Here is a 24,992-nt window from a genome sequence, read left to right as displayed (position 1 = left end):
CTCTCGGGAAGAGGTCAGCGACGCCGGTGCTGACGGCACGCCTGGTGAGAACTAGTGCTTCCTTTTTTGAATTACTTGAGGGCCAGCATGTGTAGGTCATCATATTTTCTTTATCGCCATTGCTTTTGGGATTCCCGCCCGACGTACCACTGAAGGCATTGTCTGTTTACTAAGGTCACAGTTCGCTTGTCCATGATAGTTATGACTAGAAATAGACTTAATGCTGGTCTGGGGTCTTGCCTAACGCTGTGAAACCTTGTTAAAATTATTCGAGTGTAACAAAGTTGGAGCGAGAGCGAGCCGTCCAAGCATTGTGTTGATAACATGTGCAGTACAGCAGGAACTACAGTCGCCAACTCTGAATCAGTGCAGACCACCTAAAACTCTGAATAAGCGAAGCACAAGATTGCAACTTGCTGAAGTTTAGGGAAATTAGTAGAAGTGTAGCACACATACATATGCTTACATGCAACCTGGCCAATCTGTATTTTGACCATTGTCACCTCTGTCTACAGTGGATGTGACAATCAGTAGTAAATTTGCTTGGTTTCCAGCCTCTGTGTAACACAACTGATAAAAGTCCGTAACGCAGTCAAGGAAAGTTGCCTCAGGCCATGCCGCAATCTAACTTGTAGAATAACAAACCCACAAATGCAGAACTTGTGTGTCACGCCACAACTGCGGCATTGTACTCCTTTTTGTGACTTTTTACTGTAATTTGTAGCCTTGTGTCTGGTAATGCCTAAATTGAATCGTAAATGCTGTGGACATATCGTATAATTAATGCTAGCGTCACCTTCACAGCTTAGTCTTAAACACTTACATTGACTTGTGCCATGGTTTGGCTGAGTTGACTACGAATGGATAGGGGAGCTTTCTTTGCAACAATTATAGTTGGCAATTTAGTTGTTCTTGAATCTCTTGTTGATGTTGAATTGTAAGTTAACGAGAACGGAAATCTGGGCGAGTTTGTAAGAACCCTGCTCTATAATGAATTGCAAGTTAAATTGGTGCCACATGACTGTTCAATAATAATCAAGGAAGTCATTTTGGCCGTGTGACTATTTGATGCTGAAACAAACGCTTTCACAAAAGCTGGCACAAGAAGCCACAAGAGGTCTTCTACAACTTAGTGACATGGGCCCGTAGTAAGATGTTTCGGTTAATCGGCGACTACTGGATCAACTAGATGGTGCTAGTCTTGATTTCATAGTGGCGCTAGAAGCATCTGGCCAATGATTATGCTGGCATCATGCGGAAACCAAAATGTTGCTTTTTTTTGCTCTACTAGTTGGCCAAAATAGTGTGCTGTTGTGAATGTGGGGTCTGAATAATCAAATCGCACACTGGGAGGCATTCAAAATTTTGGTCACCCTTGTGCTCTAAGCTCGTGGTTTGCACCATGTAGCTTGTCTAAATATTCAAGCATGCCCAAATTATCAGTGTCCAAATTAGCGGTCATACAACAATGTACTGCCAGTGCTAACATAACAGGGCAGAAACCTAGAGAATAGGACCACCCAGTGAGTGATGGAACCAAAAGTGATAAGCCTAATTCTAAAAATGTACAAAGACAGCAGAGTGGATCAGAGAACAACATGCGTAGCCGATATCCTAGTGGATATTGAGAGAACGAAAAGGACCTGGCAGGTCATGTCATGAGGGGCAGATAACCAATGCTCAATTAGAGCATCGTAACGGATACCAAAAGGTGGGAAGTGCAGCCAAGGGCGGCAAAGGGTTAGATGAAGTGAGGAAATCAAAATTTGCTGGCATAAAATGGAATGAGCTCATGTAGGACAGGGTGGGTTCGTGATCATTGGGAGAGGCCTTCATCCTGCATTAGACAAAGCATCTTCTAATGACAACAAGGACGGCAGTGACTGTACAGAATATCACGGAAGCTTTTCTATGGTGGATTTCTCTTGTTGTGGTGAGTTGGAGCTGCTACTGTACGATGCCTGTTACACAAAAGGTCTGTCCTCCTGCAGGGCCAATGGCGATGATTCGCTTCCAGTGGTGTGTGGGCAAGGACTACCAGGAGCACCTGGTGCAGCGGCTGCAGAGTACAGTGCAGCACGCCTACTGGGACGTCCTGATGGAGTACCGCCTCCTCACCTGTCCTGTCTTCATGAGGCCTACGACGAGGGAGAGCCCGCTTGCTTCAGTGAGCCTCCAACACCTGTGAAAGGTGAGTGGGGATTTTACTAAACGTAGGGCTGTGCGAATATTCGAACTTTTGAATATTTTTAGAATAGTGTTTGCTATTCAATTCGATTCGCGCCGGAATTTTACTACTCGATTCGAATATAACGATTTATAAAAACAGAAAATAATATAACAACGAAAATCGGCGTGCAGTGTGCTTGGTCTTGCATTTTGGGGCGCTGACAAGCGAAACTGCTAGCCGCTTCTATCGGTGCTCGGAGCGTCCGAGCAGTCGCTGCGCAACGAGCTTGGCTGAGGGGTCCGCTGCCGATGCGTAAAATGCCCATCTACAGTTACGAGGAGCCAACAGACGATGCGATTCGTTGTTTGCGACAAAGCACATTGCAGCTTCTTCGCTTTCGCATGTCCGCTAGCTCAATGTTATCGTTCGCGAAGTTCAGATTCGTCTCGTACATCGGCGCCGTGAGCGGAGTTAGGCCTAGCAACAATTCCGAGCAGTAAGCTCAGTCGTGGTGTGCGTGGCCGCGGTGTCCGACGTTTCAAAGTAAGTCATGCTCGATCGCCAGTACAAAGACTCGTCCCGCGATGGTCTTCGTCACGAGGTCCGAAGTGCTCTTGCAGAACTTCTAACCGCGGGTCCCACGAGTAAACGCTCGTGGGACTCGCGCAGATCCTACGGTCCGAGACGCGCATCTGCGATGTTCGCGACGAGCGCGCTTCACTATCGTAATCTGATTATTGAGCTTCCGCTTGCAACTGCCTAACTAAAGCGTAATTATACTAAATATCGTCGACCCGTGAACACAGAACGAGTGCGAACGCGTCATAAGTTGCGTGATTTTCAACAGCCGTGACCTCGCGATCCACAAGCAGTAGACGGCGCTGTTCCGGGCGAGGATCGGACCAATGGCAAAGGCGCTTTGTGGCGCTGCGTGCGTCTTTTGCGTGCGTCTTTTGTGGCGTGCGTCGTTTTGTGGCACCGCAAGTGGCGCTGTGTGCGTCTTTCAAGGCGCCCTCTATAGGTCCCGAACGGAGTCTATATGCGCTAAGCATAGTAATTTTTATTCTGTAACATATTGCACCACTTATAACTTGCACCCTACTGTTATTCAAATCTTGATACTATTCAAGGCTGCTTCCACTTCATTTCAATCCAAGAAAGTGACATTCACTCATGCCTAGTTCCAGTCTTTAAAATATTGTGCAAGGGTCATGACAAAAATGCTCATTTTTCTTAATAATATATGGTAAATACTATTCGAACTATTCGATTCGAAATTATTCGACCAAATCACTATTTGCTTCGGATAGCTTCGAACCTCAAATTCACTATTTGCCCATCGCTAGTCTTAACAAATATAAACACTAACCAGCTAGTTTGACTCTCCATCCTGTTGTCCGTTTAGTGTGGGGTCTGTGCAGTGCTCTGTAATCACATTCTTTGCTAATTGCAGTGCGCAGGTCAGGTCGTGTCCTTGCAGAACAGGCACGTGACAAGCCCTCCCTGTTCAGCATGTTTGCATCCCGGGGCAAGGAGATCCTCTTCTGTGCCCGACGTCTCTGAGAAAGTCAAATCACCCAAAGAAAATCCGACCGAGTTCAACGTGAGTGTGTGTTGTGTTGCTCGAAGCAGGTTCCACTACCTAGACACATATTTTGGTTGAATATGCAGTGCGGCACAGACGAGGTACGAATAATTGCAAGACACGAGCGCTGTCCAATCCACAAACACAGTGCTCGTGTTTCAATTTCTTCATCCCTCGTCTGTGATTCGCTGCACATTCAACCAAATATGTTAATGTTCCAACTCGCCTAACCTGCCGTGTTTAGGTGCAGTGCTCACAGAATGAAATGCTCAAGGTACAGTCAATTTTCTTTCGTCCTTTCAGTTCTCTGATTCGCTGTTCGCCGATGTTGCACCATCTCTGCCGACTGGCAGTGCCAAGGGCACCGTGCGATCCATGGAGGCGGAGTCTGTTGCATCTGAAACCTGGGCCTCAAGCAGCAGCAAGACACTCAACACCATGTTTCAGCATGGGGTCCATGGGTTTCTGGAAGGCGGAGTCGAAATCCGTAAGCATTAAAACTGGTATTAAACATTGGCAGTTGTTGTTGCGGCAGTAATGGTGCCAATTGTGGCAGTGGTAATGGCGGTGGTGATGGTATTGGTGCTGGTAATGGTGGTGATGGTGCTACTGCTGTTGGTGATGGTGATCCTTACTGGCATCCCCTTCGAACCAAGGCGTTCACCGGTAGCCAAAGGTCTTTTTTTTACAATCTGTGTTATTTCATCTATACACTCAAAGCTCGTTATAACAAAGTCGCATCCGACACGAAAATAAGTTCGTTACATCCAGAAATTCGTTATAAACGTATATTTGTAACACTGGATCTATGACCAGACTATTCCTCACTTACTTCGTTATAACCGATAATTTGTTATATCCGAGTTCATTATATCGAGGTTTGGGGTATTTCAGTCCAGCATCTCTTCTGTCTCTTTTAAATTTTTTATTTTTTTTCGTTGCCATACAAGTCTCAACTTCTATGAAGTATTGTTATACTCTCTCAGATTTTTTTTTTCTACTAATAATTGAAATATATCTTGCTTATTTCCACTGTCTACACTCAACAGTTCAATTAATTTTGAATCCCACATTCTGTGAGAGGTGAATGATCCATGCGGGTCATCCTGGGTGTGAATATATCCCGGAATTCCATTACAACGTGCTGAGTGGTTTCTGGACTTTTGTTGCAGCAGGCATAGGCCTAATCTTGTTCTGAATTTTGGTCCAGTATGCATTTATCCTCAGGCAGCCAATGCGGCTTCAAATGGCAATGCGCTGCTTCTTGTGTTGTACAGATTACGATTTGTTTTTCACAGCATTATTTCCATCCTCTGCATCCGATTGTGCAACCAGTAACGAGAGGCACTTAGGCACCGATTGAGGAGTCAGCTGCTTGAGTGAAAATCTGTAAAACTCGTAGCAGTGATAATGTCTTCATAAGAATCTATTCTGTAACATACACCGATTGAGACGTGTATTTTGAACAGAACTAATGTAGTATGAGTGTCTTGAACTGGGCTGCTTGGTACATTACTAAACTGAGACAATGAAACAGCGCAAAAAGCAAGTCGAAGACAAGAGGTGACAGACATTGTGCTGTGTCTATCTCCTCTCGCTTTCATTTTGTTGTTGCGTTTTTTGTCATCTGAGTTCAGCAATGTAGTATATACCACCCTTAAGTATTGGCTTCATTATCTGCTGGTTTTCATTAAAGGGCTACTGACACGAAAATTTTCAGTTGTCGCTTTTTTGCCAAGCCCTCAAGAGCATAGAAAAGGTAGTGGTAAGTGCGAGTGCACCCTGAAAAAGTAATTACAGTATGTTTTTAAAAGCTAGTTTCGGTTCCTACTGTACCCTGACGTCACAACACGGTATGAGCTTCTCATCACGTGCTCGCACAATATATAGTGACGTTTCCATGGACACTCCACACCGTGGCTCCGTTGGGGACTCACAAGCGGCCATTTTGAATGTTTTGGTGACGCACAAGCGACCATCTTGGAAGTTTTGGTACCTAACGTCATCACAACTGGCCAGACTGATGCAGGAAGTCACCAGAATTGGTACTGTAGCCTGACGTCAAGCTACTGTCGATGTCGGCGGCTGCGCCATGGAAAAATTGACTTTAATATCAAAACAAAATACCTTATCAGCATTTGCTGAGCTTCACACTTGCTCAGAGCGGTCTCTGCATACAGCAGATTTGTATGGTAGAGTAAACTCTCCTTCGAAAAAAGGTGTCAGTACCTCTGACAAACAAAGAAACAAGCCTTTGAAAATTCCCTTCCTTCATTCTTAAGTATACCAATAGTTTTTGAGTAGGACTTGCACAAAGCCCTCTGCTGACATTGTGAAAATAGACTCGTTCATAGCATTTATCAAACCCAGTGCTTCCCCAATGCTTCGTTTCACAGATTCCAAAATGTTCGTTGGTTTCCAGTGGGTCCACACAATCTTTTTCTCACCCTTTTTTTATTCTTGCTTTCTTAATTATAGGGGTGTGCGAATATTCGAAAGTTGCGAATATTCGTCGAATATCACATTCGAAATATTCGTATTCGATTCGAAAATAGTGTATTCGAAAAGTTTCTGAATATTCGATAACTTCGAATATTCGAAAAATTCGAATATGCGATTCGATTATCATGCATAAAATAACTCGTCTTCCACATTTCTGCTGCGTTTGTATCGCTAAAAACGTTGCCGAGAGGAGCGATAAACATCGTAAGTACACGGAGGCACGATATCTGCCTGCGACGAGCGCCCCAATACGTATGATTTATTGCTGGTGCATCTCCGACGTGCAGCCTGTTGGCGATCATGTAACCGTACATTTTCAATATTATGCGGCCGTAACGTGCCGCACTACCACTCGTTCACTATGCGGGACCACTTGTGGAGAAAGACAGTGACCCACGTGGCTGGTGGCGGACTGTAGGCACCTTCAGATACCCCAGTCTGGCAAAGCTTTGCCCCATGTAACTCCCTATACCAGCCACTTCTGTTCCAAGCGAGCGTGCCTTTTCAGTTGCAGGGGGGGGGGTGTCTCTGTTACAACGGAGCACCTGCTGCCTGATCATGTGGAGCAACTCATATTTCTTCATGATAACATGTAGTCATTACTTTCATTGTGCCATGATATTTGCTTGTGTTGTGATGTGCATTGTGCTAGCCTGGACATTGTGTCCTGGAGATAGCAGTGTATGTTGTGTTGCCAGTCAGGCTGTTAATGTTTTTTTTTCAAATAGCTACATGTTAAATAAAATATTGTTACTGTGGAGGCATCTTTTCTTTGATATTCGATATTCGATTCGATATTCGAAGGTGGATATTCGTATTCGATTCGTATTCGAAAAAATTGATATTCGCACACCCCTACTTAATTACAGTAGAATCTCGATGATACGATCACGGCTAATACGAATTTCGGGATGATACGAATTTTTCTGTGGTCCCGGCCAAGGCCCATTAATTTACAACGTGCTTGAGTACGGTTGTTACGAACTGATTTTTGACCCGCGTCGTTTGATACGAATAAACGCCGCCCCACCCAACGCAACGTTGGCCCCACCGACGGCCGCGGAAGATAGCAGCGTGCACTTACGGCGCTGGAATGCGTGCGGCGCCGCCGGTTTGGCACGTTGCCAGCGCCGCCGGCGAGCAGCGCGCGACAGCCTCCAAAATCTGCGCGTATCGGAGGCCGGAGTGTGCCTTTTGCTTTCTCTTGAAGATTACAGATGGCGCTGGCCACGTTTTTTTTTTTTTTTTTTTCTGGTGCGGAGGCAGGCCGGCAGGCGGAGACGCCGGAGAGGTAGAGGCACGGCCCGCGGGAGCTTCTTTCTTCTATGCTGCCGTCGGACGGAGTGGTTGTCGTTGCTGTGCTCGAGCCCGCGTTCTTGCTTTGTTGTGATTGTGCCTTTTTTGCCGAGTGGCAGCAAGCTATGTCTCGCAAGCGGAAAGCCCTCTCCTTTAAGGAGAAACTGGACATTCTTCGAAAGGTCGATGAGGATCCCAAAAGAAAACGGACGGAGTTGGCTAAGGAGCTAGGCCTCGCAACGTCGACATTAAGCACAATTGTTGGACAGCGGACTCATAATGAAGATTGTGCTTTCATTCAACGTCAACGCGAGGCAAGCGAAGACAGCCCAACACGTGAAGCTTGAAGAAGCTCTTCTGACCTGGTTTAAGGAGGTTACTGCAGCTGGTGTGAACATCGATGGCAAAGTGTTGCGTGAGAAAGCCGACGAGATCGCACTTGCTCTGCGCATCGACGGATTTCAGGCCTCAGGTGGGTGGCTGCACCGTTTCAAGACGAGACGCGGTCTCGTTTACAAAAGCGTCTGTGGGAAGCGAAGAAGGCTGACGAGACCGTTGTTAGCGACTGGCTCGCGAAGCTGCAGTCACTCATCTCTGGGTATGAGCCTCGTGATGTTTTTAACGCAGACGAGGCTGGCCTGTTTTTTAACCTTCAGCCTGAGAAGAGCCTTTGCTTAAAAGGCGAAGCGTGCCAAGGAGGCAAGAAAAGCAAAGAGCGAATAACGGTGCTTTTGTGCTGTAACGCCGACGGGTCGGAGAAACTTAAGCTGACGGTAATTGGCAAATCCCAAAAGCCTCGGTGTTTCAAGCGCGAGAGCCATTTGCCGTGCGTCTATCGCGCAAACAAAAAGGCGTGGATGACGGCGGCCCTGTTCGAAGAATTTCTGTCGCTCCTTGACAGAAGGATGGCCTGCAAGAATCGGAAGATTGTTTGATTCTTGACCAGTGCGCCGCCCACCCGAGGCAAGTAACGCTTCAAAACGTCAAACTGATCTTTTTGCCCCGAACACGACGACGCACCTGCAACCGCTTGACGCTGGAATAATAAAAAACCTCAAGCATCATTTCAAGGGCCTTCTTGTGCGCCGCCTACTTGCCAATATTGACAGAAAACACGAAGGCGACCTGCGGATAAGCCTCCTGGACGCCATCCATTTTATCGCTATGGCTTGGGATCGAGTAACGCCGACTACCATAGCAAACTGCTTTGCGAAATGCGGCTTCTTCAGGAGTTCCGAAGAGGTGCCCTCAGAGCAGGAAGAGCCAATTGAGGGTTGGGAACTGCTTGATGCTGGGTGTACAGCTGAAGACTTCTGCACGGCGGATGACAACCTCGCCACTGTGGTGCGCGCACGGTGGAGGATATTGTTGAGGAGGCCACATGCGAGGTTGCCGATTCCAGCGATGATGGCGACAACATACGAGGGCGATGGTGAAGGACTACCACCGGCGGCTGAAACGCTGCACGCGCTCGACGTCCTGAGGCGTGCTATGGCCGCTGATGAAATCAGCGACGACACGTGCACGCGTTTTTAGGATTTCAAAGAAGTCTGCTGAGTGACTTCGCGAAAAAAAAGAAGCAGAAAGACATTAGAGATTTTTTCTGCAAGAAATAAATGTTTTTTTATGTGTTCCTAAAAATGAGTTTGCCTCTGACTGTTAATTTAGCTAGTTTTACATGTGTTTCGGTGATACGAATTTCGGCTAATACGAATATTTTTCGTGACCCCGCGGGATTCGTATCATCGAGATTCTACTGTACTTTCTTCATATAGGTGTGCCCAGCTTGGTCGTGCACCGCTGCACTGTCAAGGCCCGACGGGCCGTCCCGCTGATCCTGAAGGAGTTCCAGAACGGCCTCAAGAACCTGGCACCCGAAATTGCGCTCGTAATGTTCACGGAGGAGAGCACGAGACGCCCCAGCCGGCCCACAGAATTCGTCCACTTCAACCCGCTCGTTAAGCATTCCATGGTGAGCCTAACGAACCTTTGATGCAGCTTTGTGGTTCAAGTTGGTACAATGTCAAAATCGTCACCATTGCTCTAATTAAAGCGGCACTTAATGCTTTATGAACATCATGCAACAATGTTTTATAGCTGCAGACCCCTCTTACGTGCGAACCATGGTGATTCAAAAATTAAGTCAATTCCAGAACTGGTGCCCTGGAATCTCAGACCTCTTAAACGAGGTAACATCAGTCAATAAAACTCCTTCTCACCGAGAAGGACGCCCCGTTCAAGCCCTCTCCAGGCCCTGTCCGGGTGATTTAAGCGTGACTGCCGATTGCCTCGTGACTAAAGATATAGTACTGCTCATGAGTCGGATGGCGGAGTCATTAGTCGTCAAGCTCATGACATCAGTCTAGAGTGTGCTCCCATAGGTGCAGTCTCACATTCATTCACCGTTGAGGAGGAAGTGCTCCTGCGTTCTAAAGTTGTAACCCTGCTGTAGATGGCATGAGCTACACTCCTGCCAATGACGGCATCATCATCATCATCATCTACCACCAGGTCACGTGACATGAATCCAGCAGCTTGGCTGTGCTGCGGCCTATTGTTTAGCTGCGCTGCTTCTTCAGGCGCAATTAAGAGGGCATCTCTGCTATAAAGTGTGCCCATGAATATTGAACTCTAGCATGGTGTTCTGTTCTAAGACTAGTGACAGGAATCAAACAGGATGTTGATGCAGTGATCTCATCAAACGATGAGGGTGGCATTAGCCAAAACAATGATCGATTAAAAGTAGAACTGTGCGAATAGCAAAATTTTGGGTGCGAAGCGAATTCGAATAATAAAGATTGAGTGCGAATCGAATCGAATAATTTCGAATAATTTTCGAATATTTCTCGAACATTTTTCGAATAATTCGAAGTGAAATTACAGAAAAAGTTGCAGAGAATCCCTAAGTATGTTCTTGTGAGATCGCAACATGAAAGTGTTTCTTTTCGCTCGGTTGATGAAGCGCTGGTGGGGTCATATTTCATAGTTGTCTTTCTTATCAAGAGTGAGGCAATGTAGAGGCCGAATTGTATTTATATACATGATCTGGTGCAACCAAAGTGTTGCCGACAACACTTTACACGTGATAGGCAGAGATGCAATTTCCTCAGCCTCTCCTCCTCTTTCAACTGCTGTGGAAACCCAACTGATGTGGCGGACAAGGGTGTGCTCCCTTCAAGTCCGGAGTTTCAAATCTGCCTCGTAGACGTCGATATATAAGAACTAGGGGTGTGCGAATATTCGAAATTTCGAATATTTTTCGAATAGTGTTTGCTATTCGATTCGATTCGCACTGAAATTTTACTATTCGAACTATTCGAACTTCCCAAAGACAAATGCAGTCAACGTCCGATTGAAAGTGACCCCTTCAGATTTTCAATATGCTTCACCTCATTCTCGTATTGCGGCAAAGCTGCCTTTCAAGCTCCGTTACGGTCGAATTTAGCCAAGAGACAAAGTCCGGTTGGAAGTGGTCCCTAGATTCTTAATATGCTTCACCTCATCACACCCCGTATTGCGGCAAAGCTGCCTTTCAAGCTCCGTTACGGTCGAACTTAGGCAAGAGACAGTGAACGTCTGATTGGAAGTGGGCCATAGATTTTCAATATGCTTCACCTCCTCACACCCCCGTATTGCGGCAAAGCTGCCTTTCAAGGTCCGTTACGGTCGAATTTAGCCAAGAGACAGTCAACGTCAGTTGGAAGTGGTCCCTAGATTTTCAATATGCTTCACCTCATCACACCACCGTACTGCGGCAAAGCTGTCTACGGTCGCAGATGTATTAACTCAAGAAAACGCTGGTTCCAATATGGAGATGAAAGATGTGGCAGAGTTGGGGGCTCAATTAATGCTGTTTTGGACCTGAAATTTGGGCAGGAAGTCCGAAAAATCGGACGCCGAAGCTTTTTAGCATCCAAAATTTCAGATGTTCTTATTATCGACGTCTACGAGGCAGATTTGGAACTCCGGACTTGAAGGGAGCACACCCTTGTCTGCCACATCAGTTGGCCTTCCGCAGCAGTTGAAAGAGGAGGAAGGCTGAGGAAATGGCATCTCCGCCTATCATGTGTAAAGTGTTGTCGGCAACACTTTGGTTGCACCAAATCATGTACATAAGTACAATTCGGCCTCTACATTGCCTCACTCTTGATAAAAAGACAACTATGAAATATGACCCCACCAGCGCTTCATCAACCTAGCGAAAAGAAACACTTTCATGTTGCTATCTCACAAGAACATACTCAGGGATTCTCTGCAACTTTTTCTGTAATTTCACTTCGAATTATTCGAAAAATGTTTGAGAAATATTCGAAAATTATTCGAAATTATTCGATTCGATTCGCACTCAATCTTTATTATTCGAATTCGCTTCGCACCCAAAATTTTGCTATTCGCACAGCTCTAATAAGAACATCTGAAATTTTGGTTGCTAAAAAGCTTCGGCGTCCGATTTTTCGGACTACCCGCCCAAATTTCAGGTCCAAAACAGCATTAATTGAGCCCCCAACTCTGCCACATCTTTCATCTCCATATTGGAACCAGCTGCCTTTCAAGCGGAGCTTGAAAGGCAGCTTTGCCGCAATACGGGGATGTGATGAGGTGAAGCATATTGAAAATCTAGGGACCACTTCCAAACGGACGTTGACTGTCTCTTGGCTAAGTTCGACCGTAACGGAGCTTGAAAGGCAGCTTTGCCGCAATACGGAGGTGTGAGGAGGTGAAGCATGTTGAAAATCTAGGGACCACTTCCAATCAGACGTTGATTGTCTCTTGCCCAAGTTCGACCGTAATGGAACTTGAAAGGCAGCTTTGCCGCAATACGGAGGTGTGATGAGGTGAAGCATATTGAAAATCTGAAGGGGTCACTTTCAACCGGACGTTGACTGCATTTGTCTTTGGGAAGTTCGAATAGTTCGAATAGTAAAATTTCAGTGCGAATCGAATCGAACAGCAAACACTATTCGAAAAATATTCGAAATTTCGAATATTCGCACACCCCTAATTAAAAGTCCTCATTGTCTGCCACCATTGGTTGTGTTCTGCATAGCAGTTGGGGTGCAGTTTGAGGCGCCACTAAGTAGCCTGCCTAGTTGTGAAAAATTGCTAACAGATTCTTGTGAGCCTAACATGAGTGAGTACAGTGCCTATTGCGATATAAGTAACTACTGTCATTGTGTAATCATGCAGTTATAACTATAACGCTGCAGTAACCTTGGTGTAATCGTGCCCATGATTCCAGTTTCCAGAGAAGTACGTTGAAACTGCTGTTCCTGGCAGCCAGCGATGCTTTATTGTCGTCGGTCGGGACATGGCCCAGTGGAAGGCATTCATGGGGATCTCAAGCCTGTCAGCATACATCGAGAGCAACCGGGCAACTAAGGGTGAGGGATAGGGACGCCAAGTTGCGATTTTGGTTGCCAGAGCTTTCATTGTAAGCTTTGTAGGAGAGTTCCACAACAGCTTATGATCAGAAGTGTGCTTCGTATCTACTGGATTAAGAGCTCGCAGGAGTAGAACTGGTATTGCATGCACGAACATGCATCAGGCATAATTTCTTCAGACCCTTGTTCACCCCCGTGACAACAGGTTTCACAGTTTTCATTCTTAAACTAGGAGTGATAAGCTAAAGTGATCTTTTTATGAGCATACATTTGTAAGCTGCTGGTATTGGCAAAAAACATTTTAAATTTGCTTCATTAGATCCGATTGTTTGTTATACAGTTGAGTCCACTTATAACAATACCGTTTATAATAATACATCGTATATAACGATGAACTGCGATGGCACCGTCCACTTTTGTAGGCTTTCTATGGTAAAGTAAACCACTTACAACAGGTTTCACAGTTTTCATTCTTAAACTAGGAGTGATAAGCTAAAGTGATCTTTTTATGAGCATACATTTGTAAGCTGCTGGTATTGGCAAAAAACATTTTAAATTTGCTTCATTAGATCCGATTGTTTGTTATACAGTTGAGTCCACTTATAACAATACCGTTTATAATAATACATCGTATATAACGATGAACAGCGATGGCACCGTCCACTTTTGTAGGCTTTCTATGGTAAAGTAAACCACTTATTATGATGCTCCAGTGCCGTGCGATATCGGATATAGCGATCGAATCCGGTAACAGCACGTGCCGAAAATGGCTCTCCGCGCTGATGGCATGCACTGCGATTCACCTTGCACCCAGTCTACCCCCTCCAGAAAACGAGGTGAGTGCGCCGCTTACAAGGAAGCGAGAGGAGGATGAGCTTTCCTTCAGAACTCCCCTCCCTTACCCGCTGATTTGGCCTCGTCCGTGGGCCAGTCGTACCAACGTTGGCTCGCACCGCTCGCCTGTTGTGTGCGCCGTGCTTTGACTGTCTTTTTCCACAACTGCCTCCGTCTCTTCTTTCGCCGCGGACGGGATGTCGAAACGTCATGGCCGCAAGGTTGCGCGCCATCACAACAGAAAGGAAAGCGCAAGGAAATCACACTGGAGGTGAAGAAGAGCCTTTTAAAGGATCACAGTGACGGCCAAAAAGTGTCCGCCCTCGTGGTCAAGTACGGACCGTCACAATCGACCGTCTCAACAATCATCCACTCCGCTACCAAACTAACTGAGAATGGGTTCAATGGCATGGATAGTGGGAACTGAAGAGACTTCCACAGGGTGCCCATAAAGAAGTTGAAGACGCCTTGTTTGAATGGTTCTTGGGCGCTCATGCCATGAGCATGCCCATCAGCGGGCCAATTCTGGCCACAAAGGTGGACAGAATTGTTCGAATTGTCTTCGTCTTTCACGAATTGTCCGAATTGTCTTTTCTCATCCTGCTTATAACTATTATCAGTTATAACAATGGGATTTCCTTGGCACTTTGATATCGTTATAAGTGGACTGCACTGTATTGAAGTTTATTCTGTCAAGGAGGCCCCGACTGTATGACCTTAATATTTGCCAGGTCCTGGTAAAGTGTAAAGCGTCCCATGTGGTAAAAATTAACCCAGAACCTTCCAATAGGGTATTCTTCATAGCTCACTGTGCAGCTTCATTGATTAAAAAGAAACCGCGTAATTTAACATTTTTTCTAATGCAGGCCACAAGTCCACTCAGCTTTTTGAGCCACACATACTGCCAGTAACAACATCTCTGGAAACGCCGGCCCTGTGCCGAACGCCAAGCACACCATCGTCGGTGCCACCAACCATCATTGCACCTCCAACTACTCTTGCGCTGCCGGAGAAGGCCAAGAATGCCACTGCGGGGGCCGACGCTGGGGAGGCTCGGCAGCCGGCGTTGATACCACGGCAGCGGCTGCTTTTCTTGCGAGTCGAGGACAAGTCTGTGAGTTTGTCTCCTTAAGCAGACACTAATGAGAAGTTTTACGTAGATTAATTATTCTCTATTAGTATCGGCTACCATTAATGGCTTGGCAGCCATGCCTGATGCCCAGCACTGAAATGTCATTGAAAAGAGCTGCGCTGCTGCATTGTAGTCAAGGCCACGGTGTTAGAAGTACAGGTGGAACGACGCAGCACCGGCGCCATGCGCTCGCTGCGTCGAACTTCGGTTCCTCCGCGCCGTCACGCCGCGAGATGGCAGGAGCAGTCAAGAGGCTCACAGCGGCGCGCGCCGGCCTCTCTCCCGACAAAGCCACGGTGACGAAGCAGTTGTCGCCACATTGCTTCCTCGTTAATTCTTTTTGTGCGATGGCAGGTCATGCTATTCGAGTGAGAAAGCCGTGAAATGGGCAAAAAGTGTTTCGTGCCGCGGTGCAACTCTGTGTACAAGACCTGCACTGAAAAGTCGATTTTTCTGCACCCCGAGATGCGGAACGCCTGAATGTTTGGCGCCATGCGATTCCGCGCAAGGACCGCGTGCTGCAGTCGACTGATTACGTGTGCGAGAAGCACTTCGAGCCGAGGTACATAACGAAGACGTGGGAAGCAGTGTACAAAGGGCACGTTTGTGTGAGCACATCACGAAAGGCGGCCCTGGCTAATGACGCCGTGCCGACGAAGTATTGAGTTCGTTTTGAGTTCATCGTCTTGAGTTCATCCACGCCGTGAGTTGGCCAGTTTTTTTTAACACCTACGTGCGTGTGCAGTCTTTCTCTCTCCATGCGAAAGCTACGCTTGTTAACAATGAGAATATCTGGGGTTTTACGTGCTGAAACCACGTTATGATTATGAGGCACGCCGTAGCAGAGCTCCACAAATTTCGGCAATGTGGTGTTCTCTAACATGCACTGACATCGTAGAGTACACGGGTCTCTAGCATGCCGCCTCCATCAAAATGCGACCGCCGCGGCTGGGATCGAACTAGGGAACTTCGGTCAGCAGCCGAGTACCGTAACCGGTGTACCATCGCGGTTGACTGGCTACGCTCGTAAAGACTCCGCACACCGTGATCGACGTGTTCCTTGAAAGACGAAGTAGTAACGCTGTCTTCGGGTGACTATGCGAGACATAAACAGTGAAATATATTCCTCTGTTGGCAACAGAGAAGAATCGGGAACATATATCCACCATTCATAATGTCTCCCCTTCTCGCAGTGCCAAACCAGGATGCTTTTTCATATCCTTCGTCGGTGCCTCAAACTTAGCTGCTGGCATTCGCTAAAATTCAGTGTTTTATGCACGACCAGCTGAAAAGTCGTATTCGTGACACATTTCTTTATCCGCGATCAACGACCGCAAGTTACTTCGAATGTTCGCGACAGCAAAGACAGTGTGCATTTTCTGTTGTAATACTACGGCTAATGCGGTATTTTTTCTAACTATCTAAACTATACTTCTACAAAACGAACTAATTTTTGTCATATTTCAGCGTGACGTCACTCTCATATCTTTAATTGTCCGAACGAGGAAAGCATATGTTGAATTTGCCACCGCCAACCTTCGCGGTGGCAAATTCAACATATTCAACAGGTAGCGGCTGTATCGTCCAAATTTCGATTTATTCGAAGCTATTATTTATTTATTTTTTTTGCGCTCGTTATAGTGCGAACGCACAGTTTTTTTATTCATTTCGAGGGGCGGTCGCGGCTCCGAAGCGACCACGCCTGATACCGCTCTTGAGCCACCAGTAGTGTAGCGCCATCTAGGGGCCTGTGAACAAGACGCCACAAACCGCGGACAGAAGTTCGCCGCTTCCGGAGGCGCCGTCGGTCCACCTATAATACTTCTAACACCGTGGTCAAGGCTGAGCTTGGATGGGAATCACTTTTGCCCTATTGTAATAAATTAATATTAACATTTATATTCAATTTACTGTAATGAAACTGGAATTAGCAGGAAAACTTGCCTAAAAAACACATTACATCTCAAAGCATATTGATTAGGGATGGGCGAATATTTGGTTGTTTCGAATATTTGAACGATTATTACAGTATTCGAATTCGCTTCAATACGAATTATATTATTCGAAATTTCGAAGTATTCGAAATGAACGAATACAGTGTAGCCCGGTTATCCGCGATGCGCAGCGCCTATAGGGGCGCCACTGAAAGCCGCGTAGCGGCGGCCGTTGGAACCGCTCGCGGGTCGCGTAGCAGACGCCTCATTTGCGCGCGTGCGATTCGCCGGTTGTGCGCGTCCCAGATAATTACTTTTGCGGCAACAGTGTGCGCAAAAGAGCCGCACTTTATAATAGTGGACATGTGTCCGATGTCACAGCTGTGTGGGACGACAATGTCCCCATACGCGACAAGTGTTTGTCACAGACAATCGACAACAAGCTTCTCCTACGAAGTGGAGCTCATCGTAAGTACACCGCTTTCTTTATAACGTCCCGATCACTAACGCCTGCATGCGTTGACGCGTGAACCAATGTTTTTTCTCGACACAGTAGCTTCGTTTACGTGCCATGTGCTGATATAGTAGATTTTGAGGGAGCGCTGTCGCACCGGCGTATAGATTTCACGGGGTCGGCCACGTGAAGGGTCAGCGTTGGTAAAACTTTGAAACCAGCACGATAAACTTGTGAAAAAATAAATGATAAGCTTGTCATCATCGGTGCAGAAGCGCACAGCGAACATTCTGCACCGATGATCGCATTCCAGTGCCATCAATAGGTAGAATGCAGCCGATTTCGTACAGCACACGTGTGATTCCACGGCGCTTTTTTAAAGGAGCCGTCACCTGCCCTACATTCTCTCGCATTGCGCTTCGCGCCATTCATTTTTCAAGTGAGCCAAGGTATCGCGTCTTATCAGTAATAACAACCTCATGTGAACTGTAGTGTCACAATGCAGGCGAGGCGACCAAGTATAAACGTAGTAGCGTTCGCTGAAAACGTAGCGACAAAAAGAAGAAATAAAACACGGTAATCGTTCTAACACTGCCGTAAACAAAGCGCGATTGCTTAGCTTCTACGTCGTACAGCCGCAATCCACCGCCGCCGTCGCTCTCGCTCATGAAATAGCACCGGAAACCTGTAGATGTGCGTTCCTGGCGATTTTTTGTGTGTGTTTGAGCAGCCGACAACGCAGGTATTTTTCGACATCGCTGAGGCCCGCCAGAATCGTTAAATCACGATGAAAAACACTCCATCCGTGCACTCGCGTATAGACGCTCGCAGGAACACTGCTCGCCGGGCCCCGCGAGCGCTTCCGAGCCATGGCGGCAGATGGCGTCGTCGGCACTTTGCGCATCGCCTATAACGAAGTTGGCGGGAGTCTGAAATTACTTTGCTATAACCACTTTTTCGCTATATCTGGACTCTAAAAAAAATCAAACATTATGCAGACCAAGAAAAATAATTTATTTACACTTTCTGAAAAAAGCGATCAAGGGTCCCTTGCACGCGTTTTGCGAGCACGCGTTTCGGAACACGTTGCTCAACGTTGTCCATCAGATCGCAACTGCCCGGTTCGGTGCACAAGTACATACGCAGCGTGTCGACAGCTGCGAGAGCTGCTCCGGCGGTCCCAGGCTGAGGCGCACCAACGTCGTCACCTTCGCCGTCCAAGGAACTGCTATCTGTGGCCGTTCTCTTTTCGGAGATGCTAGCGGCGAGTTCATCGGTGGTGAGCTCCTCCGTTGCGATGAGGTCTTGATCCGCCAGGGCAAAGTCCAGATAATCCAACCCGCTTGGGACAAGGCTTGCATTGTCCGCGGCCTCCTACAGCTGCCCCAAGCTTGTCACTGCCGCGGCACCATCCGCTGCAACAGCATCGATGTCTGCTGTCGTAAAGTTCGCCGATTCACATGGGCAGGCCTAGCTGCAACCGCGGCAGGTCCAAGCGCGCTGCGATAATCCGCTTTTCACCAGTGAAACAGCACGAGCGAACGAATGCTTCTGCTGCTCAACCGTGGTCAAGTCAAGCACGCTGCGATAATCCGCTTTTCACCTGTGAACAGAGACACAGCACAACATGCGAACGGAACGGCTGCTTCTGCTGACTGAACTGATTGAACACCACGAAAGAGAACTGATTTGCGTGGCGACAGGTTTGCGCGGAGCCGTTGGCGGAGTGCCGCAGCCAGGCTAGGCAGGCCTAGCTGGTGGCGCCATGCCGTGGAAGAAAAAGCAATTTAGGAGCGCACCAAACTTGTTCGCTTTTCACCAAAATGAGGCGCCACAAGCGGAACCGGTCTAAAGCGGTCACAAGTTTTGAAGCTGCCCCCACGACCTCCTCTCTGAGAGAGCAGTACGCCGTGAAACGAGAATAGATCGCGGCGGTCGGCCCGCCTGGCACTGGAAAAAAGAATGGCAAGCGTTCGCGAGAGGCTACCGGGCGACCATGTGGTGCGTGAAGCAAGCTTCGAGCCGAGTGGGCGACGCGGCTGTCGGGAAGCCAAGAGATTGGCGGTTTTTTTCGGCCTAGTTGATTCACACGAAAACTCGAAAGGTGGTTGGATGGATTTTTTTTTTTTTTTTTGTTCTTGACAAAAACCTCGCTCTACTCCGCGAGTCGCATTTTTTTTACTTCGTTAAAAGTGGACTTAAAAGCATTGCGAAAAATTGGGACGGGAAATCAAGATCACTTCGTTATACCGCTATTTCGCTGTAAGGGGTTCGTTATAAATGGGCTACACTGTATATGTATGTTGACCACACATAACCCCCTGTAAAGGTGTTTCACTGCAGCGTCGGTTTGCTGTACCGTGAAACCACTTTACAGAGAAATCTGCACTGCCGCGAAAGCCACATTTGAAGGTTAGGTGAACACATTTTAGGGGCGAAGCTCCTTAAGGCGGCACCCGTTCGTCCCTCGTCGTGCTCGTAGTAGTGAGTAACAAGTCTTACCCTTGACCTCCAAGGTGGTGCCGGTGGGAGATTTCTCCTGTGCGTTGAACAATAAAAAATTCGCAGCGTGCGGTTAACTAAAAGCCGAATCTTCTGTCTCTGTAGAAGTGTAAGTGTTAGCTAAAAGCCGACTTCTTCTGTCTCTCATTCCCATTAGCAGCCAGGTTTACCTCCAAGGTAGTGCCTGGTGAGATTTCTCCTGTGCGTGATTAAACCATAAAATTTTGTTCAAAACGCCCGTTGATTGATGAAATAACCAACGAAGACGCCAGAATGTTTTGGTAAAAAAACAAACGAAAGAACTCCCGATGTTTCTAAATCAAAACGAAAAAGACGCCAGCTGCTTAACGAAGACCAAGGTTGTTTCTAAAGCAATGGTTTTCTAAACACATGAAAATTCACAGCGTACATGTAAAATTAAAGTGCTGCAAGTCGTCATAACTCCTCGAACCTTTAGTTAAACGCGCCCGATCTCACTCGTGATGATGTACTGTGCAGAATTCCGGAAGATTCACGGTTTACCGATGAACCTCCGCGGCTTCGCCCACTCATCATCATTACCCCGTGATATGCTGTGATTTTTTAAGTTTAAAAGCGTGTTATATGGGCTTACATGCGCTAAGTATAGTAATTTTTAAATTGTAACATTGTACCACTTCTAACTTGCGCCCTACTGCTATTCAAATCTTGATATGTTTCAAGGTTGCTCCACTTCATTTCAAACAAAAAGTGACATTCGCTCATACCTAGTTCCAATTCTTAAAATATTGTGCAAGGGTCATGACAAAAATGTTCATTTTTCATAATAATATGTGCTATATACTATTCGAACTATTCGATTCGAAGTTATTCGACCAAATCACTATTCGCTTCAATCGCTTCGAACCTCAAATTTGCTATTCGCCCATCCCTTATTGATCATGATTGCAATACCCTGGAGTAACTTGCCAAGGCAAATGTATGCTAACTCATTTGTTGTCCAAACAATTACCGCTGGAACAGACTGACTGAAAAGCAGGCGCGTTGTGTGAATGAAGGTGTTTTATTCCATGTTAAAACCCCCTCCACACCCTGCTGTAAAGCCTTGTTGATGCGTAAATGGACTCAACAACATTCACGAGAACTGGTGAACAATGACTACGTACGTGAACTTGCGTAATTGAAATGTCACCTTGGCATCGACTCGCTCATGAAGTTCAACATACCATAACTTTTGTTCAAATGGGTTTGGATCTTCTGTTCTTGTTTCACTGCATACAGCTCTCATACCAGATTACCGATACTATGCCGATTTGCTTCGTAATTCTCACAGATTAGGAGAAAAGACTGCTCATAACAATACAAAAATATTTGATATTTTAAAAACTACATATTTTATTAGAAATGTAATTGCGTACTTTGAATCGGCTCATAAAATACCTAAGCTGCGAGTGTTTTATAAAAATTTGCTCAGAAACAAAGAAAGCGTTTCTGAAGCAGGGTCCCCCTAAAAAGAATAGACTCAGTTGTACCAATCTTGGGAAGAGTTGGAAGGGTTTGATTGACTTACAGGAAAATGCATATTTGCAAGACTACACGTCCCTGTCATTGCGTCCTGGCACCCCAATTATTCACTTTTGCACTTCTGTGGCTATTTTTTTTTCTACGCCATCTCTCTATGTCTTTCGCAGCCACACACAATGTTGGAATTTGGCACCTGTGTAGCACAATCTCGATTTTCTGATCTATCTTCATGCCGTTTACTGCATGTCTTCAAAGCAACAGTCCAGCTATTTACTGTTTTGAAGGAGATGTTCTTGAAAGCCAATCTTTTTCTACTAAAAAGTTCAAAAGCGGATTTTTTTTAGTGACGTTTCTTGGATAATTATATTCTCTCACACTATTAAGTTTCTTATCTGCATTAGCATCTGTGTTACGTACTGATCTATCATACCTTCATGTTACATTCTTAAATTTTATGTCATAATCCATTCATGGAGTATCTCTCATTACCAGACATTAACATGGTCTGGCTCGCAAACTGCTTTTCTTAAGTTTTAGCGTGACTCTGTACTTGGCAACCTTGGCCCCCATTGGGGCCAAGGTTGCCAGACCCGTGCTCTAGGGTGATTGTCATTACCTTTAAGCCTTGTGTTTAATACTCTAGCGACTTACTTCCTATGCCACACAGTTCGTTTGTTCTAAAATTCACATTGAAAATAACATTTGGTTCCTATGCCAATGGCTCTGCATCTGCCTGCTCCTAGTGAGGACCACTCCAGAATCTGACCAGAAAAGTTAAGTTGCTTCAAACTTTGCCATTGTTGTTGGTTGCAGTTAACCCTGTACCTGTACAACTGACGTCGGACCAGGGCCAGGAGCTGTTCAAGTTTGCTGGGTCAATTGGTCGAGTGGCAGGACCTGCGCAACGACTTCTTGCGCAGCATGTTGTCCAGAAGATGGTACTGTTCTTCCACCAACCATTGATGAATGCACCACTCCCGTGTCCGCGACAGCAGCCACAGCACAGGTCAGCTAGTCCTTTGTTGGGACCTCTTAGGTTGTACAGCAGAACCACGTTGATACGTTCCTGTTTCGCGCGATTTCCCTCTGGCAACGTTTGCGATATCGTATCAAGCGTACTGCGCAATGTAATAGTGAAGTCAGATTGTACATTTTCCCAGATAGTACGTTTTCTCCTGCGTCTTTTTCAAAAACATAGCTCTACTGTAATTGGGATTCACGAGACCATTGGGAAATACATGAAGCAGTCGAATTGCCTTCTTTTCTCCCAGAGCTTGGCGAGCAATTCTTTAATCTCGACTCAGGATTTCAATGAGAGGACTTGTCTTTGCTGTAGTGAAGACGATTCCTTTGTCAACTTCGAAAGAGTGAAAAGCTGAGCTATTTGATTTGCATTTGTGGTGTTGAAATGTTAGACAGGTATACTCTGAGATTGAGACATGATGATCTGTACTGTACCAATCCTTGACACAATGTAATCGGTCCACTATTGAAACCTTTGTGCCATGTCCATACTTGCCAACTCTAATTGTCCGGGAGACCCTGAATTTTGACCTAATCTCCCGATTGTACGAATGCTATCTCGAATCTCCCGAAAAGTGGCCAAAAAGTGGAAAACTTTTGCGTCTGTCTGTCTGTCTTGGCCCCCGTTCCACGCATAGTTTTGGCAGGAAGCGTTGATGCATCTGCGTTAATAAGGCGCGTTGTTAATTTGAAACCTTCACAACGCCGCCGGGCACTTCAGATCGCCACTGCCACGCCAACTGTCAATGGAGATCAGTTGGTTCAGTAGAAGGGGGATGTGCACGCCACGGCGGTGGTGTGTGCGGAAAGGGTTGTGGGCGACCTCTGCAAGGATCACTAGCTACCACCACTGAAAACAGGTCTTTCACGAGCGCAGCAGGCAGGCATCTTTCTAGAGGAGGCGTTGTAAGCACGACCGGGTTTGGAGGAAGTTCAAGTGCATTTTGTACGCTAGGCCTACGGCACCTACCTAAGCGTCAGTTGTGCTTGTTACGTGGTTGTGGGGGTTGCGTGTTTCCCCGAGTTCAGTTGGAAGGTTGATAGTGGTGTCAAAAGCAAAGAAGTACTTGCAAGTGTTTCTGGACTCATATGCAGCTGAGTTTCCGTGCTTTGTGATTTCGCGGAAAGGTGGCAAGTACAGATTCTGTACCACGTGCTCCTGTGATGTAAGTGTTTTGCACGGCGACAAGGCCGACATAAAAGTGCACGTCGCTTTACAGAAGCAAAGAAAACTGCCCCCCCCCCCCTCCCCCTCGCTGCGGTCTCTCGAATTTTCATGCTGCTGGGTTGGCAGGTATGCATGTCTTGGCAAGCTTTGCAAAGCCATTATGTTCTGTGCACTGTTTGGGAACTATTTGCTGGTTACGTGAGTTCTCCGCTAGAACTGGACACTTTGCCAGGGCCATCACATGTCGCTGCTTGGCAGTCACATTCTCTACCGCATGTCCGGCACTGCCAGCAAGAACACACATGGCTATCGAGAGACAAGAAGTTACAGTATTGGCAAATTGTCAGCATCCATTAAAGCACCTATGTGTTTCGTAGACCAACAGACATTGTAAGAGCATTCAAGCATATAATTAACGAATAAAGTAAGTCAGGACATAGAGCTTCACATGCCTTGATGACTGTTGTCATGCCAGTCAATCAACGATGGACTGACATGCCATATTTAGCCATCTTTGTAGTGTTATGAGATCTGTTGAGCCAACACCTCCATGCAATTGAGATACGTCCCTTGTGTCATAACTAAAATACATGTGCATCTGCTGCTCTAGAGGTAGTGTCATCATTGATGCAACTATCAGTGCTCACCATACATTACAGGTACCAAGGCTGCATGAATGGTCATTGACCAAATCTGCTACAAACTGAACAGTGCCTGTAGCAAACCGAATCAGACATTGAACACTTTCGAGCAGTTTTCGAATATACTGAACTGCCTCTTTCACCTTCTCTCAAAACACCTTAGCATAATCAAAAAGTTAGTAAATTTCCATTATTACTCAGCATTGTTTATTAATAGCTCAACTTGAGCATTATCAACAAGTAGCCGGTTAGTTTTCACACGTGGGACTTATTGGTAAGTTTGAATGATAGCATTTAGTCTAAAAAGCTTGGCACCCTGGTTGACATATGCAACTTTTCATGTTTTACTTCTCATGTTTTATATCTGCTAGAACCGTCCTGCTCTGCAAAGAAAGCCTTGGCTTAACGCTTGTTTCAGGCAGCGACGGGCCAGCAGCTTCACAGCATGGCCGTAGCAACCCAGACCCCGGCACCGACGTCCGGCATGACGAGCAACCTGTGGGCTTTCCTGGACCACATGATCTCACGCCACAACCCTCCAAGCCGCCACCAGGAGGCTGCAGCTGCAGCAACCAAGCTCGCGGTGCACAACATTGTCGGTCAGGTCCTGCGAGGCGTGAAGCCGAAGACGCCCATGCAGGCAGCCCCGTATGCAACCTGTGACGACCCTGTGATTCGACATGGACGTCAGGTGCAGGACATGCGAGGGCTACGCAGAAGGTGAGTAGTGCTTTAATATAACTGTGGGTAAGTGGAGTAGACTGAAACATAGGAAGGATAGGAAATGTAGGGACATAAACCAGGTGAATATTCAGTTTGCTACCCTGTGCATATGTAAGGGTAGGGGGGGGGGGTCAGTAAAAGGAG

At 46.5% G+C, this 24,992-nt stretch overlaps 1 protein-coding gene across 1 annotated transcript; it reads left to right on the top strand.

Moving 5' to 3' along the window:
* Positions 1-22,130, top strand: LOC125756517 (uncharacterized). The gene is made up of 8 exons (XM_049411379.1): positions 1-44; positions 1,992-2,191; positions 3,624-3,773; positions 4,059-4,242; positions 9,329-9,525; positions 12,793-12,934; positions 14,635-14,882; positions 22,107-22,130. The coding sequence occupies exons 4-8, from the start codon at positions 4,131-4,133 to the stop codon at positions 22,128-22,130; spliced, it is 723 nt and encodes a 240-aa protein (XP_049267336.1). The 5' UTR covers positions 1-44; positions 1,992-2,191; positions 3,624-3,773; positions 4,059-4,130.
* The last annotated feature ends 2,862 nt before the right edge of the window (positions 22,131-24,992 follow it).

Source organism: Rhipicephalus sanguineus, unplaced genomic scaffold (assembly GCF_013339695.2).
Source record: "Rhipicephalus sanguineus isolate Rsan-2018 unplaced genomic scaffold, BIME_Rsan_1.4 Seq11279, whole genome shotgun sequence".
Taxonomy (NCBI): domain Eukaryota; kingdom Metazoa; phylum Arthropoda; class Arachnida; order Ixodida; family Ixodidae; genus Rhipicephalus; species Rhipicephalus sanguineus.
The sequence above is the reverse complement of the archived record's forward strand: the minus strand, read 5'-3'. Positions and strand labels throughout refer to the sequence as shown.